The following is an 18,768-nucleotide window of genomic DNA, read 5'->3' on the forward strand; positions in this document are numbered from 1 at the left end:
CTTGGCTCCATTCATTCAAAACTATACTAAATAAAAATATAAACCAACATGTATAGTGTTGGTTTCATGTTTTGAAATAAAACATCCCAGAAATGTTCCATGTTCCATACAATAAGCTTCTCAATTTTGTGCACAAATTTTTCCTTTAACCAAGATAATACATCCACCTGACAGGTATGGCATATCAAGAGCTGAATAAACAGCATAATCATTACACAGGTGCACCTTGTGCTGGGGACATTAAAAGGCCACTCTAAAATGTGCAGTTTTGTCACCCAACACAATGCCACATGTGTCAAGGTGAGGGAGCGTGCAATTTGCAAGCTGACTGCAGGAATGTCCAACAGAGCTGTTGCCACATAACCGGATGTTCATTTCTCTACCATAAGCCGCCTCCATAATTTTAGAGAATTTGACAGTACATCCAACCGGCCTCAACCGCAGACCACGTGTAACCACGCCAGCCCATGACCTCCACATCTGTCTTCACCTGCGGGGTGGGGGGCAGGTATTTCTGTCTGTAATAAAGCCCTTTTGTGATAAACTCATTCCGATTGGCTGGGCCTGGCTCACAAGTGAATGGGCCTATGCCCTCCCAGGCATAACCCAACCATGGCTGAGCCCTTGCCCAGTAATGTGAAATCCATAGATTTTACATTTTTGCATGTTGCGTTTTCTATTTTTGTTCAGTAAACAATCTGGAAGTGTCTAGGTTAAACAATGTCGGACTGTACCGTGAGAGAGCACGTCTTAGCTTACGCCTGAACCCCAAGAGATGCTGGTTAGTTTTACGACCTGGCTCATAGTTCGTAACAACTAGCATGTCATGCAAATCATTTAACAATGTAGTCTACTAGTTTGGAAAACCTTTCTGTTTTTCAGGGTCCCTCAGCTGTTGCACATTTTTGTGGCACACCTGATTCAACCATGAAAAGGCATTGATGATTAGTTGACTAGTTGAATCTGTTCTAGTGCTGGGACCGAACAGAAATGTTATGTCTGGGGTTTTCCCAGAAGAATGGATTTTGAAACACAGAGTTGTTTGGCTGTCTGCTTTGAGTATCACTGTACTCATCTTATGACCCACTTTGGTATGTTTCAGTGCTGGTTGTCATACTGAGCCACAGCTGTAGCCATGGATGCTAAAGCTAACGACAGCACCTTCCCCAGTTTTGGAGACTTGGATGAGTTCCTCACCAAGCATGACTCCAATTTTGTGTGGCTCCTTGTGGGTAAGTGTTGAGGGAATTTTCTAGACTTGGGGGTGGGGGCAGTACCTGAGTTAGTGGGAGTGCAGGCTGCATTGAATCACAGCCATTTCTCACATTTGATTTGATGAATGGGGAGCACTTAACTCTAAGTATACTGGTGTGAAGCCTCATTTAACACTATCATATCATAACAATGATTTGAGGCATAGCCATTTGAGGCATAGCTATCTACAGTGCTTTCGGAAAGTATTCATACCCCCTGACCTTTTACACATTTTGTTACGTTACAGCCTTGTTCTAAAATGGATTCAATTGTTTCACCCCTCATCAATCTGCACACATTACCCCATAATGACATAGCAAAAACAGGTTTTTAGACATTTCTGAAAATGTATAAAAAAACGATCACATTTACATACAGTACCAGTCATTAAAGGGTTTTTCTTTATTCATACCCTTTACTCAGTACTTTGTTGAAACACCTTTGGCACCGATTACAGCATTGAGGCTTCTTGAGTATGACGCTTCAAGCTTGTCACACCTGTATTTGAGCACACCTGAGTTTCTCCCATTCTTCTCTGCAGATCCTCTCAAGCTCTGTCAGGTTATTTGCTGCACAGCTATTTTCAGGTCTCTCCAGAGATGTTCAAGTCCGGGCTCTGGCTGGGCCACTCAAGGACATTCAGAGACTTGTCCGGAAGCCACTCCTGCGTTGTCTTGGCTGTGTGCTTAGTGTCATTGTCCTGTTGGAAGATAAACCTTTTCCCCAGTCTGAGGTCCTGGGTGCTCTGGAGCAGGTTTTCATCTAAGACCTCTCTGTATTTTGCGTTGTTCGTCTTTCCCTCGGTCCTGACTAGTCTCCCAGTACCTGCCGCTGAAAAACATCCCCAAGCATGGTGCTGCCACCACCGTGCTTCACCATAGGGATGGTGCAGGTTTCCTACAGACGTGATGCATGGCATTCAGGCCAAAGAGTTCAGTCTTGGTTTCATCAGACCAGAGAATCTTGTTTTTCATAGTCTGAGAGTCCTTTACATGCTTTTTGGCAAACTCCAAACGGACTGTAGTGCATTTTACTGAAGAGTGGCTTCCGTCTTGCCTGATTGGTGGAGTGCTGCAAAGATGGTTGTCCTTGTGGAAGGTTGTCCCATCTCCACAGAGGGACTATAGAACTCTGTCAGAGTGAACATCGGCTTCTTTTTCACCTTCCTGACCAAGGCCCCCCCCCCAATTGCTCAGTTTGGCCCGGGCGGCCAGTCTTGGTGGTTCCAAACTTCTTCCATTTAAGAATGATGGAGGCCACTGGTGTTCTTGGGGACATTCAATGCTGCAGAATTGTTTTGGTACCCTTCCCCAAATCTGTACCTCGACACAATCCTGTCTCAGAGCTCTACCGACAATTCCTTCGACCTCATGTGGGACCTTATATAGACAGGTGTGTGCCCTTCCAAATCATGTCCAATCAGTTGAATTTACCACTGGTGGACTCCAATCAAGTTGTAGAAACATTTCAAGGATGATCAATGGAAACAGGATGCACCTGAGCATAGCAAAGGGTCTGAATACTTATGTAAATACGTTTAATCTTTTAAAATAAATGTGCAAAAAAAATATCTAAACCTGTTTTCACTTTGTCATTATGGGGTATTGTGTGTAGATTGAGGAAATGCTCTGTTTTTTCTTCCAGCCACCATTCTGTCCTGTGGATGGATCATCTACCTGACCTATTACAACTCCCGCAACATCGGCCTCATCTTAACCCTCATCATCAACAGACTCTGCAAGAATGGCTACATTCACATCGGTGAGTGCAAATAATGAAATTAAGCTTGCAGACGTGTTATGGTGAAAATTGCCTGAGATTTGCAGAAGCAGACTTTTATCGGTCACATACACATGGTTAGCAGATGTTAATGCGAGTGTAGTGAAATGCTTCTGCTTCTAGTTCCGACCATGCAGTAATATCTAACAAATAATCAAACAATTTCACAACTACCTTATACACACAAGTGTAAAGGAATTAATAAGGATATGTACATATAAATATATGGATGAGCGATGACCGAACAGCATAGGCAAGATGCGGTAGATGGTATAGAGTACAGTATATACATATGAGATGAGTGATGTAGGGTATGTAAACATTATATAAAGTGGCATTGTTTAAAGTCACTAGTGAGACATTTATTACATCCAATTTTTAATTATTAAAGTGGCTAGAGACTTGAGTCAGTATGTTGGCAGCAGCCACTCAATGTTAGTGATGGCTGTTTAACAGCCAGATGGAAGCTGTTTTTCAGTCTCTTGGTCCCAGCTTTGATGCACCTGTACTGACCTCGCCTTCTGGATGATAGCGGGGTGAACAGGCAGTGGCTCGGGTGGTTTTTGGCCTTCCTGTGAACATCGGGTGGTGTAGGTGTCCTGGAGGGCATGTCATCTGCCCCCGGTGATGCATTGTGCAGACCGTACTACCCTCTGAAGAGCCTTGCGGTTGTGGGCGGAGCAGTTGCCATACCAGGCGGTGATACAGCCCGAAAGGATGCTCTCGATTGTGCGTCTGTAAAAGCTTGAGTGTTTTTGGTGACAAGCCACATTTCTTCAGCCTCCTGAGGTTGAAGAGGCGCTGTTGCTCCTTCTTCCCCACGCTGTCTGTGTGGGTGGACCATTTCAGTTTGTCAGTGATGTGTACGCCGAGGAACTTAAATTTCCACCTTCTCCACTACTGTCCCGTCAATGTGGATAGGGGGGTGCTCCCTCTGCTGTTTCCTGAAGTCCACAATCATCTCCTTTGTTTTGTTGACGTTGAGTGTGAGGTTATTTTCCTGACACCATACTCCGAGGGCCCTCACCTCCTCCCTGTAGGCCGTCTCGTCTTTGTTGGTAATCAAGCCTACCACTGTAGTGTCATCTGCAAACTTGATGATTGAGTTGGAGGCGTGCATGGCTACGCAGTCATGGGTGAACAGGGAGTACAGGAGAGGGCTGAGAACTCACTCTTGTGGGGCCCCAGTGTTGAGGATCAGCGGGGTGGAGATGTTGTTTACTACCCTCACCACCTGGGGGCGTCCCGTCAGAAAGTTCAGGACCCAGTTGCGCAGGGCGGGGTCGAGACTAAATGTTGAACTGATTATGATTTTTCAACGCCGATACCGATGATTGGAGGAGCGAAAAATGCAGATACCGATTAATCGGCCAATTTTTATATATATATTTGTAATAATGACAATTACAACAATACTGAATTAACACTTATTTTAATTTAATATAATAATAAAATCAATTTAGTCTCAAATAAATAATGAAACATGTTTAATTTGGTTTAAATAATGCAAAAACAAGTGTTGGAGAAGAAAGTAAAAGTGCAATATGTCCCATGTAAAAAAGCTAACGTTTACAGTGGGAGCTAGCATGTTGGAGTGAACGGCTGTGCGTGAGAGGCTCCTGCAACTTTTTTGCGAAATAATCTAATTTAACCTACTTTATGGCACTTTTTACAACAAACGTTTCTTTCTAATACAAGATTGTACTTTTTATATGAAAATGCAGAGTAATAAGCGACCAAAGGACAATAAATCCACAGCGGAGGCCTACTCCCCACTAAACAACGAGACAGACATGGCGGGAGGCACATGCAACAACGTGACACTTACAGAACTTACCCGGGCTTTGGGGGAGCTACGTGTTGCTATAGCTGAGGATCTTAAGGCCACTATTGCTGAACTGGACACCAAAATCGAGAGCATCATTCGAACGGTCGCTTCGCATGGCCAGAGTATTGTGGACCTTGAGAAAGCTTCTGAATTCAACGCTGGTAGGATCGACGAGTTAGAGAAGCTATGCACGTCATTGCAGGATACTGTGCAGAGGCTTTCTGTGAAAGTGGTGGACCTGGAGGGCCGATCCAGACGTAATAACCTTTGCGTTGTTGGTCTGGCAGAGGGGGTAGAGGCGGGCTCTCGCCCCACCGACTTCTTCGCCAAGCTATTGAAGGATGCAATGGGATCGGATGTTTTGGATTCGGATCCCCAGCTGGACCGCGCACATCACTCCCTTGTCCCAGTGCCTGGACCGGGCCAACGTCCTCGCCCAGTAATCATCTGTTGTCACAGTTTCAAGACCAAGGATCTTATCCTGCGTGAAGCTCGAATGAGGGGCAACCTGTCACATAAAGAGCATCCATTCCGTGTCTATGAGGATTATGCGCCCGATGTGGCAAAGCATCGCGCCGACTACAGAGATGTCATGACCAAACTCTACAAACTCCATCTTCGCCCAGCCTTACTCTTCCCTGCAAGACTAAGAATTACCCCGCCTTCCGGTGAGAAGATTTGTCTCTCCTCGGTTTTGGACGCAGAGAAGTTTATCCGGGGATATACACCAATCCCCTGTACAGGTTAGAGTGCCTTGTTATTGCATGTTAGGGTTTGCTCAAGGACTCGAATCCATACTATACCATATTGGGTGAAAATGTATTAAACGGGCTCAACAAGGGCTACCGAACATGTAAGACGCTGAGCAGACCAATGAATTGCGGTCAGAGCTCTCATTTAACGTTAAATTCACTTTCATCCCGGCTGTGCTCAGAGCGATGCATATTTTTTACTTCCAGGTTTGATCACTGACACCTTCTGACGGATATACTTAGATTCCCCCACTTTTGTTTTGTTTCGTTATTTATTTTACAATCCTTACATTATTCTTACTACCATACCATTTATTTATTGCTTGCGGGGGACTGGGGGTGATGGTTGGGAGGGGGCAGACACCTGGTTAGCAAGTTGATGTTTTGTGCCGTTCTGCCTTTGTCTGGCCGTGGGCCTCTCTCCCGACTAGAGTCCCACCAGCCCTCTGCAGTGCTTATGTCTCTGTAGGTGTGCGTACATATAATTACTAATTGTACTTTATTACTATTTTCTCTTAGCATTCAACAACAAGTGGGACACAATCATGAAGTGGAACGACATTTATTGGATATTTCAGACTTTTTTAACAATTCAAAAACTGAAAAATTGGGCGTGCAAAATTATTCAGCCCCTTTAAGTTAATACTTTGTAGCGCCACCTTTTGCTGCGATTACAGCTGTAAGTCGCTTGGGGTATGTCTCTATCAGTTTTGCACATCGAGAGACTGACATTTTTTCCCATTCCTCCTTGCAAAACAGCTCGAGCTCAGTGAGGTTGGATGGAGAGCATTTGTGAACAGCAGTTTTCAGTTCTTTCCACAGATTCTCGATTGGATTCAGGTCTGGATTTTGACTTGGCCATTCTAACACCTGGATATGTTTATTTTTTAACCATTCCATTGTAGATTTTGCTTTATGTTTTGGATCATTGTCTTGTTGGAAGACAAATCTCCGTCCCAGTCTCAGGTCTTTTGCAGACTCCATCAGGTTTTCTTCCAGAATGGTCCTGTATTTGGCTCCATCCATCTTCCCATCAATTTTAACCATCTTCCCTGTCCCTGCTGAAGAAAAGCAGGCCCAAACCATGATGCTGCCACCACCATGTTTGACAGTGGGGATGGTGTGATGAGCTGTGTTGCTTTTACGCCAAACATAACGTTTTGCATTGTTGCCAAAAAGTTCAATTTTGGTTTCATCTGACCAGAGCACCTTCTTCCACATGTTTGGTGTGTCTCCCAGGTGGCTTGTGGCAAACTTTAAACGACACTTTTTATGGATATCTTTAAGAAATGGCTTTCTTCTTGCCACTCTTCCATAAAGGCCAGATTTGTGCAATATACGACTGATTGTTGTCCTATGGACAGAGTCTCCCACCTCAGCTGTAGATCTCTGCAGTTCATCCAGAGTGATCATGGGCCTCTTGGCTGCATCTCTGATCAGTCTTCTCCTTGTATGAGCTGAAAGTTTAGAGGGACGGCCAGGTCTTGGTAGATTTGCAGTGGTCTGATACTCCTTCCATTTCAATATTATCGCTTGCACAGTGCTCCTTGGGATGTTTAAAGCTTGGGAAATCTTTTTGTATCCAAATCCGGCTTTAAACTTCTTCACAACAGTATCTCGGACTTGCCTGGTGTGTTCCTTGTTCTTCATGATGCTCTCTGCGCTTTTAACGGACCTCTGAGACTATCACAGTGCAGGTGCATTTATACGGAGACTTGATTACACACAGGTGGATTGTATTTATCATCATTAGTCATTTAGGTCAACATTGGATCATTCAGAGATCCTCACTGAACTTCTGGAGAGAGTTTGCTGCACTGAAAGTAAAGGGGCTGAATAATTTTGCACGCCCAATTTTTCAGTTTGATTTGTTAAAAAAGTTTGAAATATCCAATAAATGTCGTTCCACTTCATGATTGTGTCCCACTTGTTGTTGATTCTTCACAAAAAAATACAGTTTTATATCTTTATGTTTGAAGCCTGAAATGTGGCAAAAGGTCGCAAAGTTCAAGGGGGCCGAATACTTTCGCAAGGCACTGTATGTATGTGTGTGTATGTGTATGTATATATACGTATATGTGTGTATGTGTGTATGTATGTATGTATGTATGTATGTGTATGTATATATATATATATATATGTATGCATATATTTATATTTATTTCTTATTAAACATGTTTTTTTATGGGGGGAACGTTTAATTTAACAAATCCTTGTTCCGATCTCCTGACCCACAGTATGTAAAGGTACGGCTGACTATGTCGGTTGCGGATGGTTTATTTTTTGACCGGCAGTGCTTAGCAATCTAATCTTGAGGCTATATCTTGCTTATCTCTGGGATTGACCCAGGATGACGCTTAAATGCGCAATATGTTTAAGTTGCAACTTATTCGGTTTAGGTTTATTAGATGCTAACTGAACACTTAACTCGCGGGAGCCTCCTCAGTTCATATGTTAGTAGAAGTTCTAGGATAGTGAGAGGTGAACATATAGTTGGGATTTTATTTTTGTTTTACCTCTTGTTCGAGGTCGCGCTGTGCTTTTTGGCATCGGCCAGACAATGTGTTTATTATTTTATTTTTCCTTTTTTTCCTGTTTGTACATGCCTGTTAAATGTGGGTTGATGGAGGGGTAAGTGTTGGGGAAATTAGGGGTACAGGGTGGGAAGTAAAGGTGCTTGCAGGGGGAGGGGTGGGTTGGATACTGCTCGGGTGTAGGTGCTACATATGCTGATCGTGATGGTTTGGTGCGCTTTCTTACCTTTTTATCAAGTTACATGGTATGCAGGCCACCATAGGAACTACAAACGAGAGGAGGGCGGGGCTTACATTCACTTCCTGGAATGTCAAGGGTTTAAACGAACCAATTAAGAGGGGCAAGGTCCTAGCCCACTTGAAAGCACTCTCGTCTGATATTATATTTTTGCAAGAAACCCATCTGAAGAATAACTCTCATAGCAGACTTAAGTGTAGGTGGGTGGGGCAAGTGTATCACTCTAACTTCTCTGCCAAAACGAGAGGCACAGCGATTCTGGTACGGAAAGGAATTCCCTTTCTACATAAAACCACTATTGCGGATAAAGAGGGTCGGTATGTGATCGTAATAGGAGAAATCCATACCTCAGTAACTCTACTAAATATCTATGGGCCAAACATTGACAACCCCTCTTTTTTCAAAAGAGTCCTTGCCCTGATTCCAGATATCTCCCATACTAACCTGGTCATTGGAGGGGACCTTAACTGTGTGCTAGACCAATATTTGGATAGATCCTCTACCCGGCGAACCCCTACCTCCTATTTAAGCGAATTCTTGAATACCTACATAAAAAATGTGAACTTATTTGGTATATGGAGGATCGCTAACCCTACGGGTAGGGAATACTCCTTTTACTCTCATGTTCACAAGGTTTACACTCGAATTGACTACTTTTTGTTGGATGCTAGACTACTCCCCTATACCTGTAATGTGAGGTATCATGATATTATAATCTCGGACCACAGTCAACTCACCTTCTTCCTGAGATTGGGTGACATTGTACCAAACGAGAGGGTCTGGAGGTTGAATCCTCAGCTCATCACAGAACCAACATTCTGTGAATATCTTAAAGACCAAATTACATTTTTCTTTGATACCAACGACAACACAGAGACCTCCCCAGCATTATTGTGGGAAACACTGAAGGCTTATCTGAGAGGCTGTATCATCTCCTTTCAGGCTGCCAGGAGTAGGCAAAACAGAGGAAAACTGGAAGAACTGGAGGGACAAATTCACTTACTGGATAGGGAGAATGCTAGCCACCCATCTATGGAGAAACATAAAAAAATTACCTCTTTAAAATTTGAATATAATCAGATTCTCTCAACTAAAATTGCTAAATCTTTGCTCTATGCCAAGCAAAAATATTTTGAGTTTGGTGACAAACCACACAAATTACTCGCCAGACAACTTCGAAAAAATGTGAGTGACCGAATGATTCACAGGGTTAAATCTGCATCTGGGGAATTACTCTCTTCCCCCAAAGACATCAATGACAGATTCCGGCAGTTTTATGAGACTCTATATACATCTAAAGCGGATCCTAACCCCTTAATTATGCAAACATTTTTGGAGGACTGTAATCTTCCTGCCCTGAACCAGGAAGATTCTAACTTCCTGAATAAGGAAATATCTCTTGATGAAATTCGAGAAACAATTAAATCTCTAAAGAGTGGCAAGACCCCGGGCCCAGATGGATACCCTGGTGAATTCTATAAAACATTCAGCAACATGCTCTCTCCCTACCTGCACAAAATGTTGGTTCAGGCCTTTGAGGATGGAGCTTTCCCTTCTACTTTGGACGAAGCGTTCATTACAGTTATACATAAGAAGGGTAAAGATCCAGAAGAGGTAGGGTCATACAGACCAATATCTCTCCTTAATACAGACCAAAAGAGTTTAGCAAAAACTCTGTCTAACAGGCTTAGCACTTTAATTGGCAAATTGGTCCATTCGGATCAGACCGGCTTTATCCCTAACAGAAACTCATTCTTCAATCTCAGGCGCCTCTTCAATATTATGTATTCTCAGAGGTTACCCAACGTGGACCTTGCCGTCATATCTCTTGACGCCGAAAAGGTCTTTGACCAAGTTGAGTGGCCCTATCTATTCAAGGTCCTACAGAAATGTAATAATGGAGATAGGTTCATAAATTGGATCCAGCTTTTATAAAGGAACCCCTGTGCCAGAATACTCACTAACCAATCATTGTCGCCCCGATTTAACTTCAATAGGGGGACAAGGCAGGGTTGTGCGCTGTCGCCTATGCTCTTCGCCCTAATTATCAAACCGCTCGATTAGATCACGATTAGACGATTAGATCTCATGCAGCAATACACGGCTATAATACTAAAGATACCCTAAATAAGATCTCCCTATACGCAGATGACATCCTCCTCTATGTAACAGAACCCCAGGCTAGTATCCCAGCTATTCTTAATGTGATCAATTTGTTTGGTACCTTCTCGGGATACAGAATAAATTGGAACAAGAGTGAATTAATGCCCATACGGTCGCAAAATACCTCCTGGCTAGAACATCTCCCATTTAAGTTATCTTCAGAAAAATTTACCTACCTAGGAATTGTAGTTACCAAACAGTACTCTACTATTTAAAGAGAATTTCCCCTCTCTGATACAAAAACTCAAAGCAAACATACTATTTTGGAGAACTCTACCAATTTCTCTGCTCGGAAGAATTAATGCCATTAAAATGGTCTTCCTCCCACAACTGCTCTACCTATATCAGAACATCCCAGTATTCATACCTAAATCCTTTCATAAACAACTGGACTCAATTATCAATCCTTTCATCTGGGATTATAAAACACACAGGATAGGTAAAAAACACCTCTGTAAATCCAAGATGGAAGGAGGATTGTCTCTCCCAAATTTTATATTTTATTACTGGGCCGCTAACCTCCGCGTTGTTACGTTTCTGTTGGACGACGTACTTCCGGCATCCAGCTGGCTTAGTATGGAACGTGAGGAGTGTCACCCCTTCTCTATTGGCGCTGTGATTTTGTCACCTGTCTATCTGGAGATGTCACTTTATTGTAACAATCCTATTATACATAGCACAGTCCGAATCTGGAAGCAAATTAAAGTCCACTTTGAGCTTAGATCAATGTCATTCATGCTCCCTGTCGCCAGGAAATCCCTCCTTTGCCCCTTCTAACCTTGATAACACCTTTGAGCGATGGGGAGAGTTGGGGATAAGTACCATAGGGGATTTATACATAGAGGGGACCTTTGCTTCCTTTGAGTTGCTGAGGGAAACTTATAATCTTCCCAGATGTAATTTTTTCAGATACCTACAAATTAGAGACTACGTTAGAAAACACCTCCCAACATTTGGGAATGCTAAACCTTCCATGTTTGACGGATGCATAAAAATATGCCCCACCTCAGATAAACTGATATCGCGTCTATATGATGCTTTTCAATCTGTTAGCACACCTTCTACAGTTGCCATCAAGGCAAAATGGGAGGAAGAACTAGGGACTGACATCTCGGTGGCAGACTGGGAAGAGAGCTTGGAGTATATCCACACATGCTCCATTAATTCCAGACATCGTCTCATACAATTCAAGGTATTACACAGATTACACTATTCCAAAACTAAACTGCATAGGATATTTCCTGACACATCCCCTACATGTGATAAATGTCAGGCTACGCAGGGTACACTACTCCACTGCTTTGCCCTATGCTCTAGCTTGCATGGTTATTGGTGTGGAATTTTTGGGATCCTCTCTGAAGTTTTGGAGACTTCAATAGATCCAGACCCACTTCTGATAATCCTGGGAGTATCTGAGTCCCTAAACGGATTAACCAACCCCCAAAAACAACTAATCTCGTACGGTCTCATCTCGGCAAAAAAACTAATCTTGTTGTTTTGGAAAAGGAGGGAAGCGCCCTCTACCAAATTATGGCTCAGTGAATTGGCAAACACTGTACACTTAGAAAGAATTCGATATATTCTGAACAATAAATTATCAACATTTGATCAAATCTGGCATCCTTTCCTCTCCTACTTGGACGAGTCAGCGCTGTGAATTTGTACATATTAACGCACTCTCAATTGTAATATTTTAATCTACCTTTGGGCAGCATGTGCTGGCCCTGCCACCCGAGCAGTTGGGGGTGGGGGATAAGAGGGGGGGAGGGGACATCTTCCCTCTTTCTTTCTACGTGTCCTTGTTTTGTATGTCGTGTTTTGTATTATTTGTTCTGCACCCAGAACTCTGGGTCTTGTTGTTCCTCTATGCTCTTTTATGTTTAGATAAGAATTGTATACCTGTCTTGTATACCTATACACCATTCTTGTGTGTGTTTAATAAAAATATTTGAAGAAAAAAAAAAAAGAAAAAAAAAGCTAACGTTTAAGTTCCTTGCTCAGAACATATGAAAGCTGGTGGTTCCTTTTAACATGAGTCTTCAATATTCCCAGGTAAGAAGTTTTAGGTTGTAGTTATTATAGGACTATTTCTCTCTATATCGTTTGTATTTCATAAACCTTTTGACTATTGGATGTTTTAATAGGTACTTTAGTATTGCCAGCCTAATCTCAGGAGTTGATAGGCTTGAAGTCATAAACAGCGCAATGCTTGAAGCACAGCGAAGAGCTGCTTGCAAATTCACGAAAGTGCTGTTTGAATTAATGCTTACGAGCCTGCTGCTGCCTACCACCGCTCAGTCAGACTGCTCTATCAAATCATAGACTTAATTATAATATGATAACACACAGAAATACGAGCCTTAAGTCATTAATATGGTCAAATCCGTGAACTATCATTTCGAAAACAAAACATTTATTTTGGTGAAATACGGAACCTTTCCATATTTTATCGAACTGGTGGCATCCATAAGTCTAAACATTGCTGTTACATTGCACAACCTTCACTGTTATGTCATAAATATGTACAATTCTGGCTAATTAATTACGGTCTTTGTTAGGAAGAAATGGTCTTCACACAGTTCGCAACGAGCCCGGCGGCCCAAACTGCTGCAATAACCCAGACTCTGCTTTCACAGAACGCAATGGAAGTGACACAATTTCCCTCGTTAAAAGAAATTCTTATTAGCAGCTAATATTAACTAAATATACAGGTTTAAAAATATATACTTGTGTATTGATTTTAAGAAAGGCATTGATGTTTATTGTTAGGTACACATTGGTGTGCAACGACTGTGCTTTTTTCGCGAATGCGCTTGTTAAAACGCCCGTTCGGCGATGTAGACTGTGATTCAATGATAAATTAACAGGCACCGCATCGATTATATGCAACGCAGGACAAGCTAGATAACTACACATGGTTGACGATATTAATAGTTTAACTAGTGATTATGTTAAGATTGATTGTTTTTTATAAGATAAGTTTAATGCTAGCTAGCACCTTACCTTGGCTCCTTGCTGCACTCACATAACAGGTAGTCAGCCTGCCACACAGTCTCCTCGTGGAGTGCAATGTAATCGGCCATAATCTGTGTCCAAAAACGCAAAATCGGCCCTAATTAATCGGCCATTCCGATTAATCGGTCGACCTCTAGTCGAGACCCAGGATCTTGAGCTTAATGACGATTTTGGAGGGTACTATGTTGTTAAATTCTGAGCTGTAGTTGATGAACAGCATTCTTACTTAGATATTCCTCTTGTCCAGATGGGTTAGGGCAGTGTGATTGCGATTGTGTTGTCTGTGGACCTATTGGGGCGGTAAGCAAATTGGAGTGGGTCTAGGGTGTCAGGTAGGGTGGAGGTGATATGGTCCTTGACTAGTCTCTCAAAGCACTTCATGATGACGGAAGTGAGTGCTATGGGGCGATAGTCGTTTAGCTCAGTTACCTTAGCTTTCTTGGGAACTGGAACAATGATGGCCCTCTTGAAGCATGTGGGAACAGCAGACTAGAATAGGGATTGATTGACTTGGCCCCTCAGTTGACCTAATATATGGAATTCGGTGTGAATAATTTGTTAGCGTGTCTGAAACGCGTTGTTAATCTGACTTACTCGGCTGAGTTTTAGTATCACTGTCTGTCTTTTCTCTCCACAGGCTCCTTCTCTTTCTCGGTGCTGTCGGGGAAGGTCATGTTCAGGGATGTGTACTTCATCAACAAAGACATGTCCATCAGGTGCTTACTTTTACACTATTCTGTTATGTTTTCTGCTTTCTATATAATACATGCTTATATTCTAATACTATTTTATTATACTTAATGTATTTTGTGTTACAGAATACAAGATGGTTTCTTTATATTCCGTTGGTGGAAAATGTATAACCCTAAGCAGAAACAGCATGGTGAGTGGACTGTAGGAGAGACATAATGGTTTGGATTTGGATAACAAGTCTGTAGGAGTGGCGGGATGCCACAGGAAACTCAAATAGCTTGTACTCAGGAGTACTCTTCTCCATGATTCTTGACCAAAGTTACAGATGACCTTGTTCTTGTCTTCTCCAGACCCCAAAGCTGAGACCAGGCTCTACGTGACCGTAAATGGATTTGAGTTCCACGTTTACAACCGGACAGACCTCTATGCACGTCTAGAGGAGACCTTTGGGTTGGACCGCACCCTCATACCGCCCAAAAAAGATGAGGAAAGGGAAAGAGAGGAACAAGAAAAGATCCTGGACAGTGTTAACATCAAAGGAGAGACTCCAGACCCATCGTCATCTTGGAGATCCCTCATCCCCGTCATCAAAGTCAACATCAGCACTGTGAGTTGCCTTTAGCTTAGCTACATATGAGACATCACTCCCACACACAAGTCAATGTTTAGGTTCTATGAAAGTGCACATATGTATAATTCTCATCATCAACTCTGTGTATTTCTCCAGGGTCGCTTGGCATTCGGGAACCACCACCTCCCCCAGACGATATGTGTGAACTTTGAGGATGCCTTTCTGACTTACGCCACCAAGCCCCCGTCCAGCCACCTAGACCAGTACATGCACATTGTCAAGGGCTCTCTGGAGAATGTTCGGGTCATGCTAGTACCCAGCCCACGCTACCTGGGCATGCAAAACGATGAGTGAGTTGACCTTCGATCTAATCCCAAACAGTTAATCCCTGACCCCATTACACGAGCATGCAAAACGAGAAGTGTTTAACATCTTAGGAGCCACATTAATAGTGGTATAGCAGTATTCTGAGATTCTGTGTTCTCCTCTATAGGCCGCCCAGACTGATGGGAGAAGGGTTTGTGGTCATGCAGTCCAATGATGTGGACATCTACTATTACCAGGATGAACCAGGTACGACCATAGTATGTAGAACTCTGGTCATGATGAATCGTGTAAGATATGGGTGTATTGGCACTGTTTCTACATGGATTTGGGTTTGACGTGGTTTCATGAATGTTCTTGTGTTTTGGAATGACTATTTATGTTTGTGTGTGTGTGTGTTATCAGGCCTGGTCCCAGAGGAGCAGGAGAGTGGGGATCCAGAGCTATGTGGAGAAGGAACCAAACTGCAGGATCTGCCTCCCTGCTGGGGTCTGGACATAGTCTGTGGGAAAGGAACTGACTTCAACTACGGGCCCTGGGCGGACAGGCAGAGGTACACGTACACACATACGCACACTCTACATTCTCTCCTGTGTGCAGAGACCATAAAAATAGAATGACTAAGGGTTATATTTCTGTATGCAGGGATTGCCTGTGGAAGTTCTTCCTACCAGCAGACTACCAGTCCATGGGTGTTACGGAGGTGGCTCAGCCCGGCAAACCCAGACAGATTCTGGCCTTTGAACTCCGCATGAACATTATCGCAGACGCCACCATAGACCTGCTCTTCACCAAAAACAGGGTACCAGGAGAGCAGGCTTCTCACTCTGTTTCTCTTCTCTTCTATTCTGTCTCTTTTTTTGTTAGTATTAGATAATGACAGATCTAAATAGCTCTAAACTGTTATAATCCATTTCACAATGGGATCATGCGTTTCTCTAAATATGTGATCTAATGATTTTCCTGCTCTTAGGAAACCAATGCCATACATGTGAATGTCGGAGCAGGCTCTTATCTGGAAGTGAACATCCCCATGACTGTGGGGGAGACTGGTGAGTGGACAGTGAGAAAGAACTGAGGTTAGAAGAAAGTGGATGTCTGTGTCTATGGTTACAGGGTAAGATGCCGGTGCGATGCCATGAAATCATGCATTAATCATGACAATATTACCATCACCGAACTTCAGCTGTGAGCATTTGTTTGATCCTCTCTCCCCAGGCTACTCTCCCACCATCAAAGGCCAGTTGCTCCATGTAGACACCACCACCAGCATGCAGTACAGGACTCTGCTGGAGGCTGAGATGCTGGCTGTAAGTACAGCACAGTAGGAATCTGCAGGGGTCCTATTTAGCCACAAGCCATATCCAGAGTTTCCATTACACATTTTTTTAATGAGTGATTGAATCAAAACAACTGTGTACAAATGAATTACCAAGCCCTTGATGAGTTAAATCAGGTGTGTTAGTGCACCTCCTTGTGAACATGAAAGCGTGTTGACATGATTGTTGCCTCTGACACTTCTCCCCTTAGTTCCATGTGATTGCCAGCTATCCCAGTGTATGGAACATGCCCCAGTCCTGGAACTGTGAGATAGAGGTGTACAAGGCCACCTATCACTTTATTTATGCCCAGAAAAACTTCTTCACTGGTAAGACCTTCTCTCAATCTGTTTATAGGGCGATTCCACACCAGCTTAGTCCGAAAATATTTGTGGTATCTGAGATTTTTCTGGCAATTCTCACATAGTTACTTCTTTGTGAACAAGGATTTCTGACATGCTTTTTACATTTGTATCACTAAGTGGCCATTTTATACTATTTTTAGAGCTATACATGCCTCCTGTAAGACCCTATGATCTGTGAACCGTACAGGATACAGACATCTTGGTGTTATTGTTCTCTCAAATATGGAGTATGTCTAGATTCTGAAATAAAAATTCGGACTTTAATTTATTCAATATTTAAAATATCAATCTCTCAAAATGGCCCTTTTTGGATTTAGCTTAACTTTAGACATAATGTTTGTAACAATATACTCTTCAAACACGTAGCATTTCCAGAGTGGGCTTTTAAAGGCAAATTTCACCGGTGCTTAATTTCACTATATACAGTGGTAATTATTATTATTATTATTATTATTTTTTTAACTAGGCAAGTTAGTTAAGAACAAATTCTTAATTACAATGACGGTCTAGGAACAGTGGGTTAACTGCCTTGTTCAGGGGTAGAATGACAGATTTTGACCTTAACAGCTCAGGAATTCGATCTAGCAACCTTTCGGTTACTGGCCCAACACTCTAACCACTAGGCTGTCTGCCGCCCCACTAGGCTACCTATAGGTATTCAGACCCCTTGACTTTTTCCACATGTTGTTACGTTACAGCCTTATTCTAAAATGTATTAAATAAAACATTTTCCTCAGCAATCTACACACACTACCCCATAATGACAAAGCGAAAACTGTTTTTTGGAAATGTTTAGATGTAAATAAGTTCTGTTTTTTGTTTTAATACATAAGTATTCCGATTCTTTGCTATGAGACTTGAAATTGAGCTCAGGTGCATCCTAATTCCATTGTCCCCCAAAACACAGTGGCCTTCATCATTCTTAAATGGAAGAAGTTTGGAACCACCAAGTCTTCCTAGAGCTGGCCGCCTGGCCAAACTGAACACTCGGGAGAAGGGCCTTGGTCAGGAAGGTGATCAAGAAACGGATGGTCCCTCTGACAGAGCTCTGTAGTTCCTCTGTGGAGATTTTATCTCTGCAGCACTCCACCAATCAGGCCTTTAAGCTAGAGTGGCCAGACGGAAGCCACTCCTCAGTAAAAGGCACATGACAGCCCTCTTGGTGTTTGCCAAAAGGCACCTTAAGACTATGAGAAACAAGATTCTCTGGTCTGATGAAACCAATATTGAACTCTTTGGCCTGAATGCCAAGCATCACGTCTGGAGAAAACCAGGCACCATCCCTACGGTGAAGCATGGGTGGCAGCATCATGCTGTGGGGATGTTTTTCAGCGGCAGGGACTGGGAGACGAGTCAGGATCGAGGCTAAGATGAACGGAGCACAAAGTACAAAGAGATCCTTCATGAAAACCTGCTCCAGAGACCTTAGACTTAGACGACCCTAAGCTCTCAGCCAAGACCACACAGGAGTTGCTTTGGGACAAGTCTCTGAATGTACTTGAGTGACCCAGCAAGAGCCCGGACTTGAACCCAATCGAACATCTCTGGAGAGACCTGAAAAAAGTTGTGCAGCAACGCTTCCCATCCAACCTGACACCCAACCTGTTTCAGGATCTGAAGAGAAGAATGGGAGAAACACCCCAAATACAGGTGTACCAAGCTTGTGGCGTCATACTCAAGAAGACTCAATGCTGTAATCGCTGCCAGAGGTGCTTCAACAAAGTACTGAGTGAAGGGTCTGAATACTTATGGAAATGTGATAATTATACATTTGCAAAAAGTTCTAAAAACCTGTTTGTGCTTTGTCATTATGGGGTATTGTGTGTAGATTAATGAGATTTATTTAAAAAACTCAATTTTAGAATAAGGCTGCTGCGTAATAAAATGTGGAATAAGTCAAGTGGTCTGAATACTTTCCGAAGGCACTAGCTCC

The 18,768-nt window shown here is 42.8% G+C and overlaps 1 protein-coding gene across 14 annotated transcripts in view; it reads left to right on the forward strand.

Annotated features, from left to right (window-relative positions):
* LOC112261668 (transmembrane protein KIAA1109 homolog) overlaps window positions 1-18,768 on the forward strand; it is a 127,209-nt gene that overhangs the window by 12,780 nt on the left and 95,661 nt on the right. For 13 of the 14 annotated variants that reach the window (XM_024437166.2, XM_024437168.2, XM_024437176.2 and 10 more), the window contains exons 2-13: window positions 1,103-1,232; window positions 2,899-3,015; window positions 14,201-14,279; window positions 14,382-14,446; window positions 14,607-14,863; window positions 14,984-15,177; window positions 15,321-15,400; window positions 15,557-15,704; window positions 15,797-15,953; window positions 16,125-16,203; window positions 16,370-16,461; window positions 16,682-16,799. In XM_024437166.2, coding sequence (XP_024292934.1) covers window positions 1,136-1,232; window positions 2,899-3,015; window positions 14,201-14,279; window positions 14,382-14,446; window positions 14,607-14,863; window positions 14,984-15,177; window positions 15,321-15,400; window positions 15,557-15,704; window positions 15,797-15,953; window positions 16,125-16,203; window positions 16,370-16,461; window positions 16,682-16,799 — 1,483 coding nt within the window. In that variant the 5' untranslated portion in view covers window positions 1,103-1,135. The remainder of the gene's footprint in view (window positions 1-1,102; window positions 1,233-2,898; window positions 3,016-14,200; window positions 14,280-14,381; window positions 14,447-14,606; window positions 14,864-14,983; window positions 15,178-15,320; window positions 15,401-15,556; window positions 15,705-15,796; window positions 15,954-16,124; window positions 16,204-16,369; window positions 16,462-16,681; window positions 16,800-18,768) is intronic. The other variant, XM_024437175.2, reaches the window with a different exon arrangement.

The sequence above is a fragment of the Oncorhynchus tshawytscha genome, linkage group LG11 (genome assembly GCF_018296145.1).
Source record: "Oncorhynchus tshawytscha isolate Ot180627B linkage group LG11, Otsh_v2.0, whole genome shotgun sequence".
In the NCBI taxonomy this organism is placed as follows: domain Eukaryota; kingdom Metazoa; phylum Chordata; class Actinopteri; order Salmoniformes; family Salmonidae; genus Oncorhynchus; species Oncorhynchus tshawytscha.